General features: G+C 32.3%; 1 protein-coding gene across 3 annotated transcripts in view; it reads right to left on the bottom strand.

Moving 5' to 3' along the window:
• Positions 1–19,251, bottom strand: part of LOC145245926 (uncharacterized) — a 472,493-nt gene that overhangs the window by 64,236 nt on the left and 389,006 nt on the right. For all 3 annotated transcript variants that reach the window (XM_080107667.1, XM_080107669.1, XM_080107668.1), the window contains one exon: positions 9,780–11,871. In XM_080107667.1, coding sequence (XP_079963793.1) covers positions 9,780–11,871 — 2,092 coding nt within the window. The remainder of the gene's footprint in view (positions 1–9,779; positions 11,872–19,251) is intronic.

Genomic DNA, 19,251 nt, shown 5'->3' with positions numbered 1-19,251 from the left:
GTAAAAAGAAAGCACCACTCAAGTTATATAACTGTATTTTCTTACTTAAATCGGAGCCTTAAAATGCATTAATTAACAAAAAAAGAAAAAAAAAAAGTTGTATGCTTCAAAGGGAAACGTTCCAATTCTTTATTAGAAGGCATATCCTTTATTGCAAGTTATTTTGATGATAGTGGAGAGAGAAAGTACTCGACTTGGCAACACAGTTCATTTTACTCTCCAAGTAGTCAGACAACTGTGCATCCACTGGTATATAAGAGCCACTTGAAATGGGAGGTACAAGCAGTACACATACCCCCCCCCCTACACACACACACAAAATATATATTAACAGACTTGCATAAAAAAAATGAGTCATTCTAACATCCTGTTACACTTAAAAGGTTAATGAGACTTAGTTCCATCCCATCATATGAGTAAGAAAGTAAAGAAAAATGTCATGTACAAAACTGTGGCAGCAACAAACCGTACAGGAAACAATTCCACAAAGATAAAAATAATTAATCCAGGTCAAAGGTTTATTGCAAATATTACACATCTATTCTTAAAATAATTTTTTTAATTTTTTTTAATTTATAGATGTTCATGTCATCTAATTACTTTTGAAGTTATTAGACTTAGGAACATGAACTTTAGTCAAAAGCTAGCTATTTTTCCCCTCCTCGCTCTCACTTTGCAAAGTTTGCTAATTGAAATACTCGAAACTTTAAAATGATAAACATTTCACTAATAACTTTGTCGTAAGCATGAAATAACATCTTTCTCATTTATAAATAAACATTTTAGTGATTGCAATATAAAGTTATTTACATTTTGAAAGTGACCGTGAAAAGAGAAGAAATAGCAACTTGTTGAAAGTCAAGTTAGTCTTTCTAAAGGAACATCTAAACACAAACACTAAATATTTGTCTAAGAAATAAAACAACTATTTGTTATATTAAAATCAAAACATTGAATAATAAAAGAAACAAATAATATCAAATAAGAGTTAATTAATAAAATGTCCCTTTTCAAGACTAATATGCAAATTAATTAACCTTGTGGCTGATATCGTATAAGCAGTATATAAAAATGATGGGCCATAATTTGTTTAAAGTTGAATTAACTACACTTTTACCGGCAATGTGAGAAATTTCTTCAACTTTTACCTGTCGTTTTCCTATTGTTTATAAGTATGTTTCTATTCATGAAAAGGTTTACATGGTAAAATAAAACATTCAATGAAAATACTATGTTGGGATTTTTTAAATTAAGAATCATAATTTATATTATTCAAACTACTATTCTCTACTTGGTTATTATTTTCACGTTTTGGCCGATGTAACCTCTGATTTTCTTCAGGTGTATTTTTTGAAAATTGGGAATCTTTATGGCAGACTCTGAAAACCTGTATGGAATTTCGAATTGAACTTTAACCAACTAAACTATAATCTACAGGATGGATGATTCTGTAGAAGTGGTAATTATTACATTATTCTCAGTTCCTATTTACAATGCTTCCCCACGGGACAGAATTAGACACCAGGGTCGTTTTTTAACATGGAGAAAAGCAACAAAAATAAAAATCGTCTCAGTCGTGAAGGATTTCTCCTCCACTGAGAGAGAACAAGAAATTGAAATACAGCATCTGAAAAACAGATACTACACTTTGATCATCTGAAGTAAGGATTGAACGTTGAATGCAATTAATAACAACCAGTTTTAAGTGATAGTCTTCTGAAGGTTGAAAGTTCAGTCCTTACTACAGGCACTAATAACTTAGAATAATATAATTAACATAGCTGATGGAATGTTAACAATCTCCATGAATGAAATGAAGGGTTCAGTTTGAAATTCCATAATGGTTCCTAAATTCAAAAGGATGAAGGATGTGAAAATAAAAGGGAGAGAAGAATAATAACTAACAATAATGTAAATAATACAATGAAAATATGATTACTGTTTTACTTAAACAAAATTCACTTTTACTACAAATATTAAGGATTCATATGGGGAAGTTTACAGCTCATTCCTTTCGAACTTTAACCGGAAAGCAAAGATATTTAATACCAGTAAATAAGACATGAGAATCGAAATATATTAAAATTAGACGGTTAACAAAAAATAGTGACTAAATCGAAGGGATAAACTACATTAATTATAAAATAGGTTGAAATTCTCATGTTTAATTATTTTACTAGAGAAAGAAGTAGGGGGTCGTTAAAATAATTAGATTTTGAAATATGAAACTTTATTTATTTATTTTTTTTTGTAATATTTCTTCATACTAGACATGTTAGCTTTCAAGACACTACACATTTTAAAACCGTTATGTTCCCTGAACTTTACCAAAAACTATTCATGAGTGATGTCCCCTCTCCCATACACATGCACTTTTAATGAATTGAACCGTTAGGTTCAGAGAGTATAAACCGGTTTGTATGGAAGAGTGTGAATGAAAACTCAAATGTAGAGAAAGTATATCTGAATGAAAAAATTATTGAGGTTGTTGAGAAGGTTAGTTTGGTTGTCTTGATACTATTGAAGCACAGGGTTGCGCAGGTGCTAGTGTGATTGCAAGAGTTAAAAATGTATGTGCGTATATAGATAGATAGAGAGTTAGATATATATTAAATTGAACCATTTATAATACTAACAGTACTAAAAATAGAACAATAGCTTTTTAACATACTGATCATGTGCATGCGATCAATACAATATGATTAATTTACACACTGCTTTGCAAAAGGACATCTCATTAATTAACTATTTGTTTTTATTATTTTCTAATTCAATGATTGTTTTCATGTTATATAATGCATAATTATATTTACAAATATTATTTACAGTTGCAATTCTTTGTTTCTTCCATTTTCCCAGACAATGCTGGGACACGGATCATGCTAGTATTATATAAAACTATTTTTCCTCCAATTCAAAGTTAAACATGTGATTACTAACAGAGTCCAAAGTGGCATAATAAATAATTTGATGATATAGATTACATAAAAATAGTTTGCTAAAAATAAGTCTAAAATGTGGAAAATATTAAAACAGAACTAGCATTTCATGGGTTAGATAAGAGGCAAAATTAGTGTGAATTAATATTTAAAAAAATAAAAAATAAAATAAAATAAAAATAAAAAAACAAGAAAAAAACTTTCCAGACATTTTTATTCCGTGTGTGCAGACCTTTTCAATTATGCATCAAGGCCATGTCTGGTAATTTACTGAAGCTTGCCAGCAGGTGGAGAGGTTTCACATGCTTCCACATTGGAAACAACTTTAAGTAGGAAAAAAAAAGGGAGTAGTAGTAGTAGAAGTAGTACTATTACTACTAGTAACTAGTAGTAGTAGTAATAGCAGTAAGAGCCATGAAAAATTGTAGGATAAACTAAGCATCAAATATCATATGCCTTACATAAGGATGCAAAAAAAAAAAAAAAAAAAAAAAAACAAGACACGTTAGATAATAAACGACTAGATGAATCTAAGGCATAATCACATTAACAGACCGGTTTCCATTAGATCACTTAAGGTAAGCAATGTTGCACTTGAATAGTACCAGATGCGTGACTATTTGGGGATACTAGATGCTATATGGAGGACAGTTCTCTGCTTATCTCAGTATTATTTTCAGGTGTCTTCAACTTCTCTTTGCCACTGAAATCAAGCAAAGAATCTTGCCCCGTTCACAAAAACCATAAAAATGACAAATAAGACTCACAAACTAGCAATTTAATTTTCCAGCCTCCGATCCTAATACTTCACGTTTCATTCGAGACATTGGATGGACAATAGTCAATTGTAGAAATAAACCCAAATAAACGGCTTGGATGATCCAGCACATCTTCCAAACTATCATCCAAGGCAACCTCATGTCTATTATGATATCATCCTTCAACATCTAAGATTTTTTGTGCGTATTTCTTCTTTCTACACGACACAAATTATTTTTTTTTATTTTTTTTTACTATTGTTCGATTGTTTATTGGATAAATTTCTTAATGCAATTTTTTAAAAATAGAACTTATGATATTTTAGGAATTGCTAAGTTGTAGACTTACTTCGGCAAAAACATCAAAATTCATATTAATATTTAGGATCGAAGGCTGGAAAATTAAATTACTAGTTTGCGAGTCTTATTTGTCATTTTTAAAACATTTCTGATACGTAATTACAAAAGTGTCCCAATGTTAATTTACTATAACTAAAACCATAGTTCATTAACAAAATTCACAACCCTTTCTACAATTTAACTATTTGATAAATATAAATATGTCCAAGTGTCAATCATGAATATTCATTCAACAGTCTTTGTTTTATTGCTGTTCAAATATGAAGTACACCTGGGGACACTTTGGTGATCATTTCATCAGTAGGTGTGATCTCGAATGGACTTCACGCTCACCATAACATAAACCCTCCAATAATATTATATGTGGAGTTATCTCAATGATAATGTCTATCAAAACAATCCCTATACTATTCCTGAACTGAAGAGAGACACCACAGCAAAACTTCAATGTAAAAATTGACAATTTTGCATGTCATAATCACGTGTTCTTATCATTGAATGGTGATAAAACAAAGACTGTTGGACATTCATGATTGAAACTTGGTGGACAAGTTAGATATAGACTGAAGTTTATAAGTATCAGATATGAATACAAAATCTGCATATTTAATAATATTTTACGAGCAGGTAACGCTGGGTGGCTAATTAAGTAGATCATTGAATTGAAAATATTATATTGATAACAATATGGCTAACACATTTGGTTTGGACTGTGAAGGTCCCTTTCAGTTCAGGAATAGTTTGAAGATTATTTTGAAAGGTTTTATCTTAAAGATAAACCTAGATAAAATTCTGAGGGAGTGGAACTAAGGATCTGTGAGTGTGAAACCTATTCAAGGTTACTCCGCTTACTGATGAAACAGTCATCAAAGTGTCACTGCATATCATTAAATGGTGATAAAACAAAGACTGTTGAACATTCATGACTGAAACTTGGTAGATAAGTCAGACAGACTGAATATTCATTTATACTAAATATAGTTGGAATACAAGAATAAAAAATTCTTGTTCCGCGAGTATAATTAGTTCATACCATTGATTAATGTTAGTACTCTCACAGTGTTCCTAATTTTCCGATGAACAATCATTTCCGTCTCGTTAACCTTTGTCCTCGAAGGACCAAATGATTAAAAAAAATAAATAAAAATTTCTTTTTTTCTCCTTAAAAGAATGCAAGCCAGCAGAGACATAACATACGGTCACATTCAATTGGCCATAGGTGTTCATCATTATTTCAGGAAACGTCAAAAATAATAGCATATACATAAGCTGTACACTATCATTATTCTATTCAGATCAAATGTATCCAACATGTTTATTGTAATTTAAATGTGAATCGACAGCATTGTTTAGAATTGGCGACTTTCCTTCTCAAAATGAGAAAGCGGAAACTTGCCAAAGTTGTCAGTCAAATAAGGCAAACAATCGGTGACACCGACTGATCTTTAGTGTCAACATTTCATAACAATTAACAAACCTTTTGTGCCGTCAGCAAAAAGAAAATTCATTGGGAATTTACTCTATTAGTTGACTGAGTGGCAAAATAAGTAGACCATTGACACAGAAACATAACAGTGATTTGAACAAAAGAAAATCAGTACACTTAGCATTGGCGCTATTTTTGCAAAGACTAAAATAGGTTTTATACTAAAAGTGCCAAATTGGAAGGTATGAGGTTTGACTTGAATAATTACAAAAATTTCCATCAGATTCCTAGAATTCCAAAATATCCAACTATTTATTTTAAAGTTTTCCATTCCTTTCTGTCTATTGATTCTTCGGGAATTAAAAAAGTCCTGCTTCAACCCTTTGCACTTTTGGCTAAGAGCAAAGTGCAGTACCTGTTATGATGCTACACTACACATTTTCTATCTTCGATTAGTGACGGAGAAATCTTTCTAGACTGAGGCAAGGTTTTATTCATTTTTTATTCCAATCCAGAATACCCCGTTTTGGGAATCTGGAATTTCGATACATTAAAAACCACTCTTGTGTCTAACTGCCCTAGTGGAGGAGTCAAGTAAATAGGGATCCCCAACTCCTTTCAAAAGCTCCAGTTCTGACCCTTTTTTATATCAAGGAATTTTTCTACATCTCAAATATAAAGTAGAATGAGATTTTCATCTGAATAGCTACCTGATGACCAAAAGCGATGTAAAAATATCGTTTCACTCTGCAGGATGACACAGATATTTGTTCCTGTTCTTAAAAAGAAAATCATTGTTAAATCTATTTTAGCGTTTTTAAGATTTAATCTTATTTCAGATTTTGTTTTTCTATTATGCTTTTTCACAGCAAGATAGAGGTGAGATTACACTCTAATTGGAAGTCCTCCCACTGAACGCATATTCACTGCATGCCAAATTGGATTTATATTCATTTTCCCTTTGTTTTACAATAACATTTTGCAAATTATGAAATACCATAACTGACACTATTTTAGCTATAGGTGAAAAAGCTATAATTTATGTAACAAATTGTAGTTGATAATAAATACAGTAATTCTTGCTGAAGTAATTTTGCTTTACATGCTACTCATGCACATTTTCATGTTGAGTGAATAAGAAAACTGACATCCACATCAGCTGTGCATTTTACACTATTTTTGTGCAATATTTTCCCTTGTAGTTACAAGACTGTTGAACAAGTGGCTAAGAGTTTCAAACCTTTAACTATCAGTCATGTACAACTAACTGCACTCAGTGCATTTATCCGCTGTGTCATGTGTCCAAATCAAAGTAATAAAAATCATCAATCCATACTTTGAAAATTCTAAAACTAGTTTTTGTTGTTGCTAAAATTAGACATTGCATGTGCTACTAAACAGGCTATTTTTAAGAGTCAATTCTTTCACTGAGATAGTCATGAAAATGTACACCTAACCAATATAAATAAAATAATGTATTTTAGATTTCACAAAGGATCCGTGGTGCAACAGATATAAGTTCTAAGTACAATCAATTCTAAGTGACAGCCTTCAGGAGGTTAAAAGTTCAATCCTCAATATGGGTGATACTGAGAATACAATAACAATCTACTTTCGACTTCTACCAAGTTGTGGCTGATGAAAGTAGAGTAAACTATCTCCATAGATTAAATAAAATGTTTTGTTCAAAATATCATACAGATTCTCAAGTTCAACAAAACACACCTGAAGAAGATCAGAGATTATGTCATCTGAAATGTGAGAATAACATCTAAAATGAGAACAAAAGTCTGAATAATACAACTAATATCATATACTTTTTTTTATTTTACATTTAAATTTTAATAAAAAAGCATAACTCAGTGAAAGATAAAATCATGTAGTTTAGATCATCTTTTAATAATGTTTGCATTTAAGTTTTAATACAAGTAATAATGATCATTTTCTTTTCTCCATTTTTTTTTAAACAAGGATTAGCATGATCCCATATTTTTGTTTTTCTAAAAATGCTTAATTGACTATTTTTCTTTTTAAATATTTAATCTTTGAAGAATTTTCAAGATTAATCTGAAATTTCATCAGAAATAAATGTTAGTGCATATCAATTATAAACAGGAAAAAGTTATTTAATTATGGGCCATTACAAAGCATTTACTTTGGAGTTCAACAGAACTTTCTTAGTTGATTATTAAAATAATCTACAATTATTATAAATGTGAGTTAACCAAGATTTCTTTTTTTCCTTTATACATTAACTAGTTGGGAGACACGATGTCGCTCGGGATTGAATGTTCTACACTTCAAATACTTTTATTGTCATTGAAATCAGTGAAATTGAATTGAAATTGCTCATTTTTCAATGAAATTAATTAATTGCCTGCTCTAGTCGAGGACCGATCATGGTACACCAGGAGAAAGTTTCATATGATTTCTTGCAGTGACTTAGTCTACAATACATTGCACTGTAGAGAATTTACTGTTGATTTTATAAAATTATTTTATAGAATGGTCTGAATTAAAGTTTAAAACGCAAAAGTTAAGTATCATAATTCAGTTGTACTCTAAGCAGAAACATTCATTTCAAATATGCCCTTGTCATATCAAAGAACCTACTGTTAATTTTATATGCCGGGCTCTTCTGCTTGTGCAGTGATAAAACTTACCAAATGCACGTTAGGCTGTATAATTGGTCAAAATCACATGTTCCTTCTTTAATTGAATATTTTCAATTACTAATACTTATCAGAGGCATTTTGATACAAAACCTATCTAAGAACATTCACAGACAAAGTGTATTTGTGTAAAATTAAAAAATTTAACAAAAAAAAAAAAATAAATAAAATTGGCCAAGCTGTTTCACAGTCCATAGGGAACAACCCCAGACACACAAAGTGGCTTTTATATACCAATGAATAACACACAATAAATGATGAAATATACCACAGTTCTGGGATTGAGCTATGCTTTAATAATTTGCCTGAATTTATACGTAACTGAACAAGTCACTTATTTCTCTCCTAGCTATCTATGTACCCCCTCCGATCTATATTGACTCAGCCACTCTAATATTCCTTTGTCTCTGGCCATCTAATTTAGATCATTATCTGAACGAACCATAAACCCCTACACAAATTAACTAGCAAACACCAAGCCATATTACTTCAATATAGTAATAATATAGAAATAAAAAGACTTTAGTTATACGAAAAGAGTGTTTTCACAAATGTGTCACAGTTTATGAATTTTTAAAAGTAGAATAGTGATTATACTAATGCAACTCACATAAAACCTCAAGGTATTTTCTTTAAATAAAAATATTTGTTACATTTATAATTGCTGTTTATGTATTTCAGTTGTTTGAGCATGTTTTATTTATAATTTTGGTACTGGGCATCTTTCAAGACCTGCAACAAAAGCAATGACAATTTTCTTTAAAAGCTTTTCTTTGTTTTCAACCATCAAACTAAACATAAATATGTGCTGCACAAATACTGAAAGAAAAACCTTTGATAATTAAGATGTTAGTATTCATCCATAAATAAAAACTATGAATATTAAAACATTGACAGAATATCCATTGCCAACAAGTAGACAAGTTCAACTTATTTAAAAGATTGACAATCTAAGAAAATTAACACATGGAAATTTCATAAGATTTTTTTTTAAAATGTTATTTTTTTATTATTTGTCAAATTATTTAATACAAGTAAATAAATACATTTAAAAAAAGTAAATTGTTTCTATTAGATTTTTTAAATTGGAAAAACAATTTTTTAAAATTTAAATATACAGTTTAAATGTAGTTTTTTTAATAAATGGTAAAAAAATAAGATTTAAAAATATTTCATTTAATGATTCCATAATAATTTTCAATTCAAAATTAAGAAAAAAAAAAAAAAAACTAACACTGTATAGATAAAAAAAAAAATGATAAAAAAAAAAAATGAATTGGCATAATGTTAAATTTAAAAACTTATATATGCCTTATAAAATATATAAGTTACTGAAATAAAAACGTCATTAAAATAGGATAATTCTGATTTTTGTTGATTAAAAAATAATACATTGAATCGCTTACTAATTAGTCTTTCTAGTGCAGTGGGGGGGGGGGTCATATATAGCTTAAACAAAGAAGGGGTAAGACAACTCATAGGTTATGTTGGCACTGGATATTCTTCAACACAATAATAGTCTGTTTATGTAAAAATACAAATATGACAAAGCATTGTTGAATTTTATTCTATTCTAGTGTTACATCAAGAACAAGAAAAGAAAAGGTCTTTTTAAAATTCTTACCTCTCCATGCGTTCCTGCTCCAAACGTCGTTCTATGCGTTCCTTTTCAAGACGATCCAGTCGCTCCCTTTCAAGCCGTTCTCGGTCCAGTTCTCTTTCGTGTAAGAGACTTGCTTCACGCATCAGATCTTCTTGATGGGGGCTAAGTAGGTATGGCTGCGAGTTGGCAAATTTCTGTTGTTGCCAGAGAACATCCAACTGGGCACTATTCAAACTGCCATGGATGGGCCCGTACGATGACAAGATGGGGAGGTGAGCATTAGGATACTGGAGAGCAGCAAGGTGACTCTGTTGCTGTTGCTGCTGTTGTTGGGGGGTGAGGGCCCCAATAGGAGACGCACCTAAGCCATGGGCCTCAATCTGGCCCATGGCTGTTGCATGAGGTAGAGGGATATGGCCAGATGGTAATGAGCCAAGGGATTGTATTTGGTGTGGGGAGAATGGAACCTGTGGCATTAACGTCCTTGGCAACTGGTGGGTTGACAGTTGGCCGGATGCAGTAAGAGTTCCGTGCCCAGCGGGTAGAGCAGTTGGAACACTTGGATATGATGGTTGCGTCAGAGGCTTATGGGGAGTAAGCATACTCTGCACTGGGTTCTTGCGCATAAGCTCTGGGTCTCTGTAGGGATGCACAGGCTCATGCCTGTCTATTATTAACGGACTTGAAGCCGGACTATACTTGGAGTTTTTATTTTCTTCCACACGAGACCGCTCAGGTTGTGAGCCTGGGCGATCATCTGAAAGTCCAGACGTAGAATAATCCATTTTTTCTGTTGTTACTGTTGGGGGCTTTTTTACAGATGGGAGACATTTCTCATTGGTCGCATCAGTTGAGTTGGAAGTTGCTTCATCCTTGTTTTTAGCACAAACAGGCTCAGCCTCATTTTTGCTGGGAGATGAACAAGGTGATGGATAAACATTGTTTCCATTATGATTCAACTTCTCGGATTTGGTTAATTTTGTTATTTGGTCAGTCAGTGGCCGGTTGAGGTCAATGTTTGCACTCAGTGAACTGTTAGGTTCTGCTTCTTCTGGAACTGGCAGTGATGATTTTTTCTCAGTGTTGTTGCTATTATTATTATTGTTATTATTGTTATTATTATTATTGTTGTTATTATTATTGTTGCTGTTGTTGTTGTTATTATTATTACCTGCTAATAAGAATTGTTTTTTAAAATGCATATTATCCTGAATACCTGCTAATATACTCTGCTCCAAAAAAGTCTTCACTCCATTGTCTGGAGACTTCTCCTCAAACGAATATGGATCGCCACTCTTCAGTTCTTCGGAAAGTGTCTTACCTTTGAGAGAATCAATAATGTCTTCTTTAACTTTCTTGTCCTCCTTTCCTAGTTGTTTCTTGGGTTCTTTCACCTCCTCTTCTTTTTTGCTATCTGCTACGGCTTTATTGATAACTGACACATCCTCTTTCAATATTTCCTTCTTCACAGACGAAATGACTGCTGCCTCCACGCACACTGCTGTTTCACCAAGTGACGGAACATCTTTCTTCTCGCGTAAAGATATAGAAATTTTCTCGGCAGGGAAATCCTCTAATTTTTTAACTTTTATAGACACAGTGCTGTTGCGTATACACAGTTTCTCAAGCTCTTTGTCCGTCAATATTGTAGAGAATTCTTTCTTAAGTGGCTTATCAGGAATTTCTTTAACTTTTGTTTCTTCATTTTGCCCCTTACTTGCTAACTTTCCGTCAGAGCCAGATACATGATGTAAAGAGTCCGTCTTACTTCGTAAGTTATTTTTTATATCAGCTACGGCTTCATCTATTGCCCTACGATTACCGACACCGTCTCTTTTAGCTTGTCGTTTAGATTGCCTTTTGTTTTTTAATTTGATCTGTTTGGCCTCACCAGCTGAGTATCTATTAGATTTGGGGAGTTCTCTACTTGCGTCACTATTAGCTGAAGAATGCTTAAGCTTGTTAACAAGTATGACAGAATTGTTGCGGTTTTTAACTATTGAGGTTCTTATAGCATTTTTAAAATCTTTTTTCTCTTCTTCTATCACTGGGGAAATCTTCCTTTTCTTTTCTCGATTAATCGTTCTGCTTCTCGTACTTGGTACATCACAGCCTGAAAAAAAAAAAAAAAAGAAAAAGATTTTTCTTTAATATATTTTCTTACATAAATCTAAACTAAGTAATCCAAACTTTACAGATGGCTCAGAATATGATGGATTGGAAACATCATTAAATTTACATTTTTAAACATAAATGAACAATAAGTTACAAAAGTTACACTCAATTATTGCTCCATTAGCAGTCTCCCTCCATCAAAATCTTTGAGTTCTTAATCAATCAAACACTAGTCCATGACCTCATAGATATTAGACTTCTTTCCAACTGACAGTATAGATTTAAGCATACCCGTTCTACTGCAAATATCCTAACTAATCTGCAAATGTATAACCATGCACTGGACAAGGCAGAGGAGGCTAGGGCAGTAGCCATAGATATATCTAAAGCCTTTGACATAGTTTGACATGAGGGTCATCTCATGAAAATGAAATCATATAGTATTACTGGACAAATACTTAACCAAATCCTTCTTAGATAAGTTGTCCTTGACGGTCATACGTTAAAACATGGTAAAATGTAGGTGTGTTATAGGGGTCGATTCTTGGACCTTTATTATTTGTGATATTCATAAATGACCTGCCTAATAAAATTGTCTCCAAACTGATGCTGCTGACACAACACTCTATAAAAGACTTGAGGAAAAAAACAAATGAACACACATCTAAGAAAATGATTAAAATCTTAGAGGAAGACCTCCAGTTTGTAGTGGAATAGGGCTGTGAATGGTTGGTCACATTCGATGCTGCCAAAATTAAACTTCTTTCCTTTAATAACTACAAGAAACCTTCTCAACCACTGATTACTATGGCTAATAATACATTACCTGAAAATACTTTGTTTAAAGTTCTATGCTTAACATTCATAGGCAACATGAATTGGAATAAATACATTGAGGTAATTGCCACAGTTGCTGCGAAGAAAGTGGGGTTTCTCGACTGTGCAAGAAAGTTATTCCCACCTCAGAGTATTCTGTACTTCTACAAAGTCACCATTCACTCATGCATGGAGTATTGTTGTCACATCTGGGCTAATGCATCTGCCACTAATCTCTCGTTCCTGGACAGGGTTTAAAAAAGAGTCACCAACCTAATCGGTCCTACACTAGCAACTGAACTCACACCTCTGTCGCATTGCTGAAATGAGCTTGTTTTACAAGTATTTTAATGGAATATGCTCCGACAAACTCAAAACCCTTGTACCCTCTTCAACACAGATACTCCCGACAAACCTGTCAAGGAGCAAAATTTCATCCCTATAGGAATCCTTCGATGCTGTAAAGTCTTCTACTCAAATAGCTTCTTTCCTCAAACTACCAGACTTTGTAATTCCTTCCACGGTCCCTGCTTTCCCGACTGTATTGACATGCAGAAGTCTAAGTGTAATGTGAACAATTATCTCGCTGCTCAATTCCCTACATAGTATCCCTGTAAATTTGGTTACAAATAGTAGCATCCTTACGACAAAATGGCACTGTGCCTTGTTTGGGATGAAAGTAAAAAAGAAAAGGTTATATTTTAGCATTCATATTTCAAAATTTGGATTAGGTAATTTTAAGGGATCACTCCCACTTTTTGGTGTCAACAGGGAGAACAGACAAAAAAGGTAAATATCTTGCAAATTAATAATTTGCAATGGATTTAAATAACATTCATTTTTCATAGGATAAAATACATAGGGGGGAAAAAAGAGGCTGAGAAAAGAGTCTGAAGACAGGAGTGGTTCTAGAAAAATACCCTGAATTCTTCTTATAATCTCAGCATAATCATATCCATGCATAAAAGGTATAACTCATGAACTACACAACATATCAAACGTTGAACATTTTTTTTTAAATCCCTATCTAGAGTCAGTATAAGATAGCATGAGAAAATTCTAAAATCGCTAACTGATTATTTCAAGTTTCTCTCTCAACAGAAACAACTGTTTGTCTGTCTGACATGTAAGTCAGGAGATGCTCTGTGGATAGTGGTGTATCTCTAGGGTTATTGCAATAGCTATCATCACTGTGGTCTTTTAACAGCAAAAAAAAAAAAAAAACAAAAAAAAAACAAGGTTGTTTTTTTTTTCTCTTCTCTACTTATGATGGTAGTATTAGCCGTTTTCTTCTCTTCCCCGTCAGCTGTAAAAATATATAAATAGAAAAGAGAAAAATCACCAAAAACATTGTTCTTTGTTGCTTTATTTCTTTACACCATTATGTTAGCTTCCCCGTGCCTAAGAGTGAACAAAAACAGATCCCCCCCCCACAAAAAAACATCCAAATACTGTCAGTTTATCAACCAAAGAGGTAGATCTTTATTCTTTTTATTTATTTATTTTTTTTTTTGCCAGCTTTCATTCCAGACTTTGTTGCTTTATTCTTTTACAGCATTATATTAGTTTTTCCTTGCCTGCTCCCTAGTGGAGGCAAATGAAGGGAACTTTAAGAAAAAAAACAATCATTTTAAATTTTCGTTTTTGTATTTGGATTCTAATGTAAGCCCTGTAGATTAAATTAATTGTTTACTTAATATTACTCATGCAAACATGATCATAAAAACAAACAAAAAAACAAACCAGAACAAAACAAAAACTATACATCTTTTATATCTGTGTGTATATTCAGCTAAAACTCTAAAACTAAAGAATAAATACCAACAAAGTTGGTATATTCTTTATCAGCATTACCCTGATCTAAAATTTAGAAAAAAAAAAATTCATTCTTTGACTAAACTAGCGCAAGTTTTGTCAGGGAAGATGTGTGTGTGTGTGTGGGGGGGGGGGTCTGTATACCAGCTATTAACTAAAGCACAGTAACTGATTATTTTTTCATGGAGTTAATCCCCTTATGTTACCTCGTTCCTCAAGTTGTCTGTGTGTATATGTCCAGAGAGAAGAATGGGCTGTGCAGATAAGAAAAAGGGGAAAACGAGGAAAGATAAAAATAGGTTACACTTTTGCACTGGACGATGCTGTAAATATAAGAGCCAGGTTGTTTGTTATGAAAGTAAATTGATTATCAATTTCAGAAATCAAATTATAGGTTTCTGGCATGGAATTGGCTTGTCTTATAAAGAAGACAAAATATAGATAAAAAATATTGTTGAAATAATAAACAAACAGAATCTATCAGAACGAATGGATGGTTGTCTATCTGGAATCTTTAGAGAGATAAGCGGCCATCTTCTCACTTTCATGAGTGCAAACGATATATTAAACAGGGCTGCAGAGTTGGAAGGTATAAGATCCGACTGACTCGAAAGAGTTAAAAAATTTGACTCAGCCTCATTATTTTAAAGATTCATACTGTCTGTTAATTATTCAGAGATTAAAAAAAAAGAAAAAGAAGCCAACTCCTTCTCTGTAACCCTGATATCAAAAAGCAGTGGATTTCAGAGAGAAGCTGAAAAAGAAATCATTCTGAAGGCGGAGGTGATGAAGAAAATGAAATATGCTTAACAATGCGTGTGTGTGATAGAGGGTGTACATGTGTATAAAGAATTGCAAATAATTTCATTACAAGTATGGTTCGGAACTAATTTTAAGTGAAAAAAAAAAAGAAAAAAAATATGTATACACATGTGTAACAGAATGGATACAACAGAAAGTGTGGATGCAATACATAAAACATCCAACGCACTAGGATGTATAAATGCCACATGTTGCCAGGTCGAAAGAGTTTGTGAAAAGAGAACAGTGTAAAGTCACGTTTTTTTTCAGCTCAGTGGTTCGTGAGAAACAAGTAACATAACTGACGTCACACCATTCAAAACCAGTGGTAGGATATTTAAACATGTGCTTATTCTTTATTTGCTCAAAATTTAAGTCAAAGTAAATGTTTATGTAAATAGAGTAAAGTCAATTTCAATTACATAATCAGAGTTAAGAATGAACACTAAACGTGATATGATAATCAATCTGCTGAATTATTTATAACTCATAAAAAATTAATAAACATTAGAAAGATTGGAGGGGAATCGGGGCGGTATAGGAGCTTGCTTTAATAATGATTTCACAAGGTTTATCTAATTTAGATTAAGAGTAGAAGTGAATCTTGTTCATTTACCTGTTTATATATTTATGAAGGAATCAATAAACGCTGCCAACAATCAAGCAAAGGCCAATGCAAATGCTAAGCTTCTTAGTAGCTTGACTAAAAACCGGATCATTCAACGCTTAATTAAAACACTCAAAACAACTACTGATTTATATAATCAGAAATTGCACATAGGTTTCAGATATGAAAAAGGCTTACCTCATGTAAAGGATGATGAAACATTTAAAAAATGAAAACACACACACACATAATATATAAATAGCCGTCTCCTCGGTTTCGAGTGTGACCACCCTTCAGAGAAAATCTGTTCAGTTTTGACAGACTATGGATACCCACTGTAAGCGTACCTGTACATGTAATTGTGAGACAAAGGTGGTGCAATCCCCCAACCATTCCTCTCTTGGATCAGCACTGCTTGATTTCAGTGATAAAGAGACAATCCAGGATGACCTAAAACAATGCAGAGATAAGCGTAGAGCACATACAACACCTGATATTCCTAAGCAGTTGCAATTTTATTACTGATCAAGTCCAAATATTGCTTAACTTCAGTGATTTAACAGGTGATTATGCTATGTATGTATGCACACACACACACTAGCAAATATTCAGCTCAAATTAGATTGTTTGAATGAGGAAAAAGTGAGTTTGCAAAGCAAGTTAAGTTAAAAATAAAAACAAAACTCAAAATTAGTCACTTTCAGTTCACTGTACCATCGCCTTTCTTGGCTACTACTTGTAATGTTGTTTCCTTCCCTTTGTAATGAACTATTTCGATCTTTATTTTTTCCTTTCTTTATTACCTACAGAGAGAGAGAGAGAGTAACAAAAGCAAGAGTGATAGCAACAATATATAATAAGAATGGAGTCGGGGATGAGTCTCCACACAATATACAGTGAGAGAGGGAAAGGGTGATAAACTGAAATTTACTGAGATTGGTAATTTGGTTAGTTTAATGCAAATTAAAGATAATTAGAACAATTAAAATTAATATCTTTTTCAAATATAACTCAATCTCAAAACCAAGAAATATTTTATCATACATGATTCTTATAAACGAAAAAGTTGTATTTGTGATTACCGTTGCTTCCAATGATGTAAACTTTCTTTCTTTTTGGTCAAGATGTCAGTAGGAACATCTCAATAAATGATAATAAAATATACTTAATTTTAACACTACTGCAGTTTGACAATATCATTAGAAGAGTTCCTTACTGGCATCAATGGAAAAACAAAGTCAGAAAACTCATCAGTATTTATACACGTGACTACAAGTTTTGAAGCAAGCAGACACATGTATAAGTTCTTTTTATTCTTATGGTTTTGCATTGCCATTGACGTCAGTTGGAAACGTTTCTAATAATATTGATACTGTGAAACTGCAGTAAGGTACATATCATCTATATTTTAATATGATAGCATGTGTGTTATTTTCTGTGTCGCGTACATCCGGGTCATTTAATTATGTACTTCCATTTCTTGTCATAAATAATTTTACCAAGAATTCTTCATGATTTTTGTTATAACTGATGGCACTTAAGTCATCTATTTCTTTTATAAATAATTTTACCAAGAATTCCTCATAAGTTTTTGTTTTGATTATAGCTAATGGCACTCCAATAATATATTTTTTTTAAATAATTTTATCAAAAATTCTTCATAAGTTTTGGTTTCGGTTTTGTTTTTAGCTGATGGCACCTTAGTAATTTATTTTTTTTTTTTTATAAATAATTTTATCAAAAATTCTTCATAAGTTTTGGTTTTGGTTTCGATTATAGCTGAAGTAATTAGTTTAGGATTCGGTTTTGATTCAAGCAGATAAACCCAAGTCATATAGATATATTTTTTATTTTGGAAATCGCAACTTTATAATATATAAAAATCGATAGAACATTAACTCTATAATAATATATACGAAATCTCCAAGAATTAAAATGACATATTTAAGCATATTTTATGACCGGGCTTTGCCGGGCATTCATGCTAGCTTAGATAAATACTTTTGCAGTTTTAACAAAAAAGCTACAATAATATCAGAGCATCTCAATGTACACTGAACATCTACAGAATGCTAATATCAATATATTACATATGAATGAGCTCCCTGTGGAAATTCCACAGGTCCTGCTAGTTTTTATTATTAAGAGAATCCAATTCTCTAATACACTGTCGTCCTAACTCCAAAAGAAGCAAGTCTACATCATTGCAAGCGACAGTTACCAGTTTTCATCTTGGATAGATGCCTACCTTATGGATGGCAGAAGTGAACATCTTTCCCAGAGTTTTATTGCACTTTCAGACACACACACACTTCCTTGCATCAATAGTCAGCTAGCATTATATATATGTAACATAAAATTATCTTGATGGATGTCTAAAGTCAAAATCAAATAACAATAGATCATACAAATTGATATTTGATAGCCCCCTAACCCCTTCATCATGATATTGACTCAAATAGAATTTTGTTTGACAAAGTTGATTTCTGATAAAAATTAGGCTGGCTAGGAATTTTTGTAAGACATTAAGGTGTGATATAGGTCAAGACCAACAAGCATATCTACATCACAGTCATCTCTCTAAAAGCGGTCATCATGGAGGCATCCGTCGCTATAGAAAAGGACAGGGTTGTTAAAGCGTGTAACTTATTTCAGGTCTGCCTTGGGATAATCATCTTGGTCACTGGTAGTTACATTGAAAAGTAATGGTGTATGTAACTAACCTTGGCTAAATAAACTGTCACATCTTTGTATATATAACTTGTTTTTATTGCCTATTTTGTTTTCTTTTTGTCGTGTGTCTGCTTTTGCTGCAACACAGTGTACAAATCCCAGTTGTAAACTGCATATTACTGTTGTCTTTCATCTTATTATTTTACCGTGAGATGGAGGAAAGAAACTGCAGGTCCATTCAGGATAGTGTATGGTTTTTGTTTGGTTTGGTTGTTTAGTTTTATGGCATATCAACATTTTGGGGGTTATTTAATGTCGAATCCAGAAATTTTGGAAAAGGTTTTTATGCTTCAAGTTTTTTATGCTTTTTTAATATTTATTCATGGAGTTTGGTTTTGTTGTTTTGTAGAGGAAATTTTTTTTTTTTCTTTTTGTGATTGACTTTGCAGAACACGATTAAGTTTTGGAAAAGGAAAGGAAAAAACAATGATATCAATGCCAGAAAGCTACTATCTTCAAGCAACCTGATCTGGTAGCACCAGAATGGTTGGCATGAGTTTAAATCACAGGTTTTATCGAAGGGATATAAATTAAAACTCAATTTTTGCTGTCTTTCATTAATAAAAATCGAAATATTAAATTTCAAGCAAAATCAATGGTATCTAC

Source organism: Euprymna scolopes, chromosome 23 (genome assembly GCF_053919585.1).
Source record: "Euprymna scolopes isolate OS-2025 chromosome 23, ASM5391958v1, whole genome shotgun sequence".
NCBI lineage: Eukaryota > Metazoa > Mollusca > Cephalopoda > Sepiida > Sepiolidae > Euprymna > Euprymna scolopes.
The sequence above is the reverse complement of the archived record's forward strand: the minus strand, read 5'-3'. Positions and strand labels throughout refer to the sequence as shown.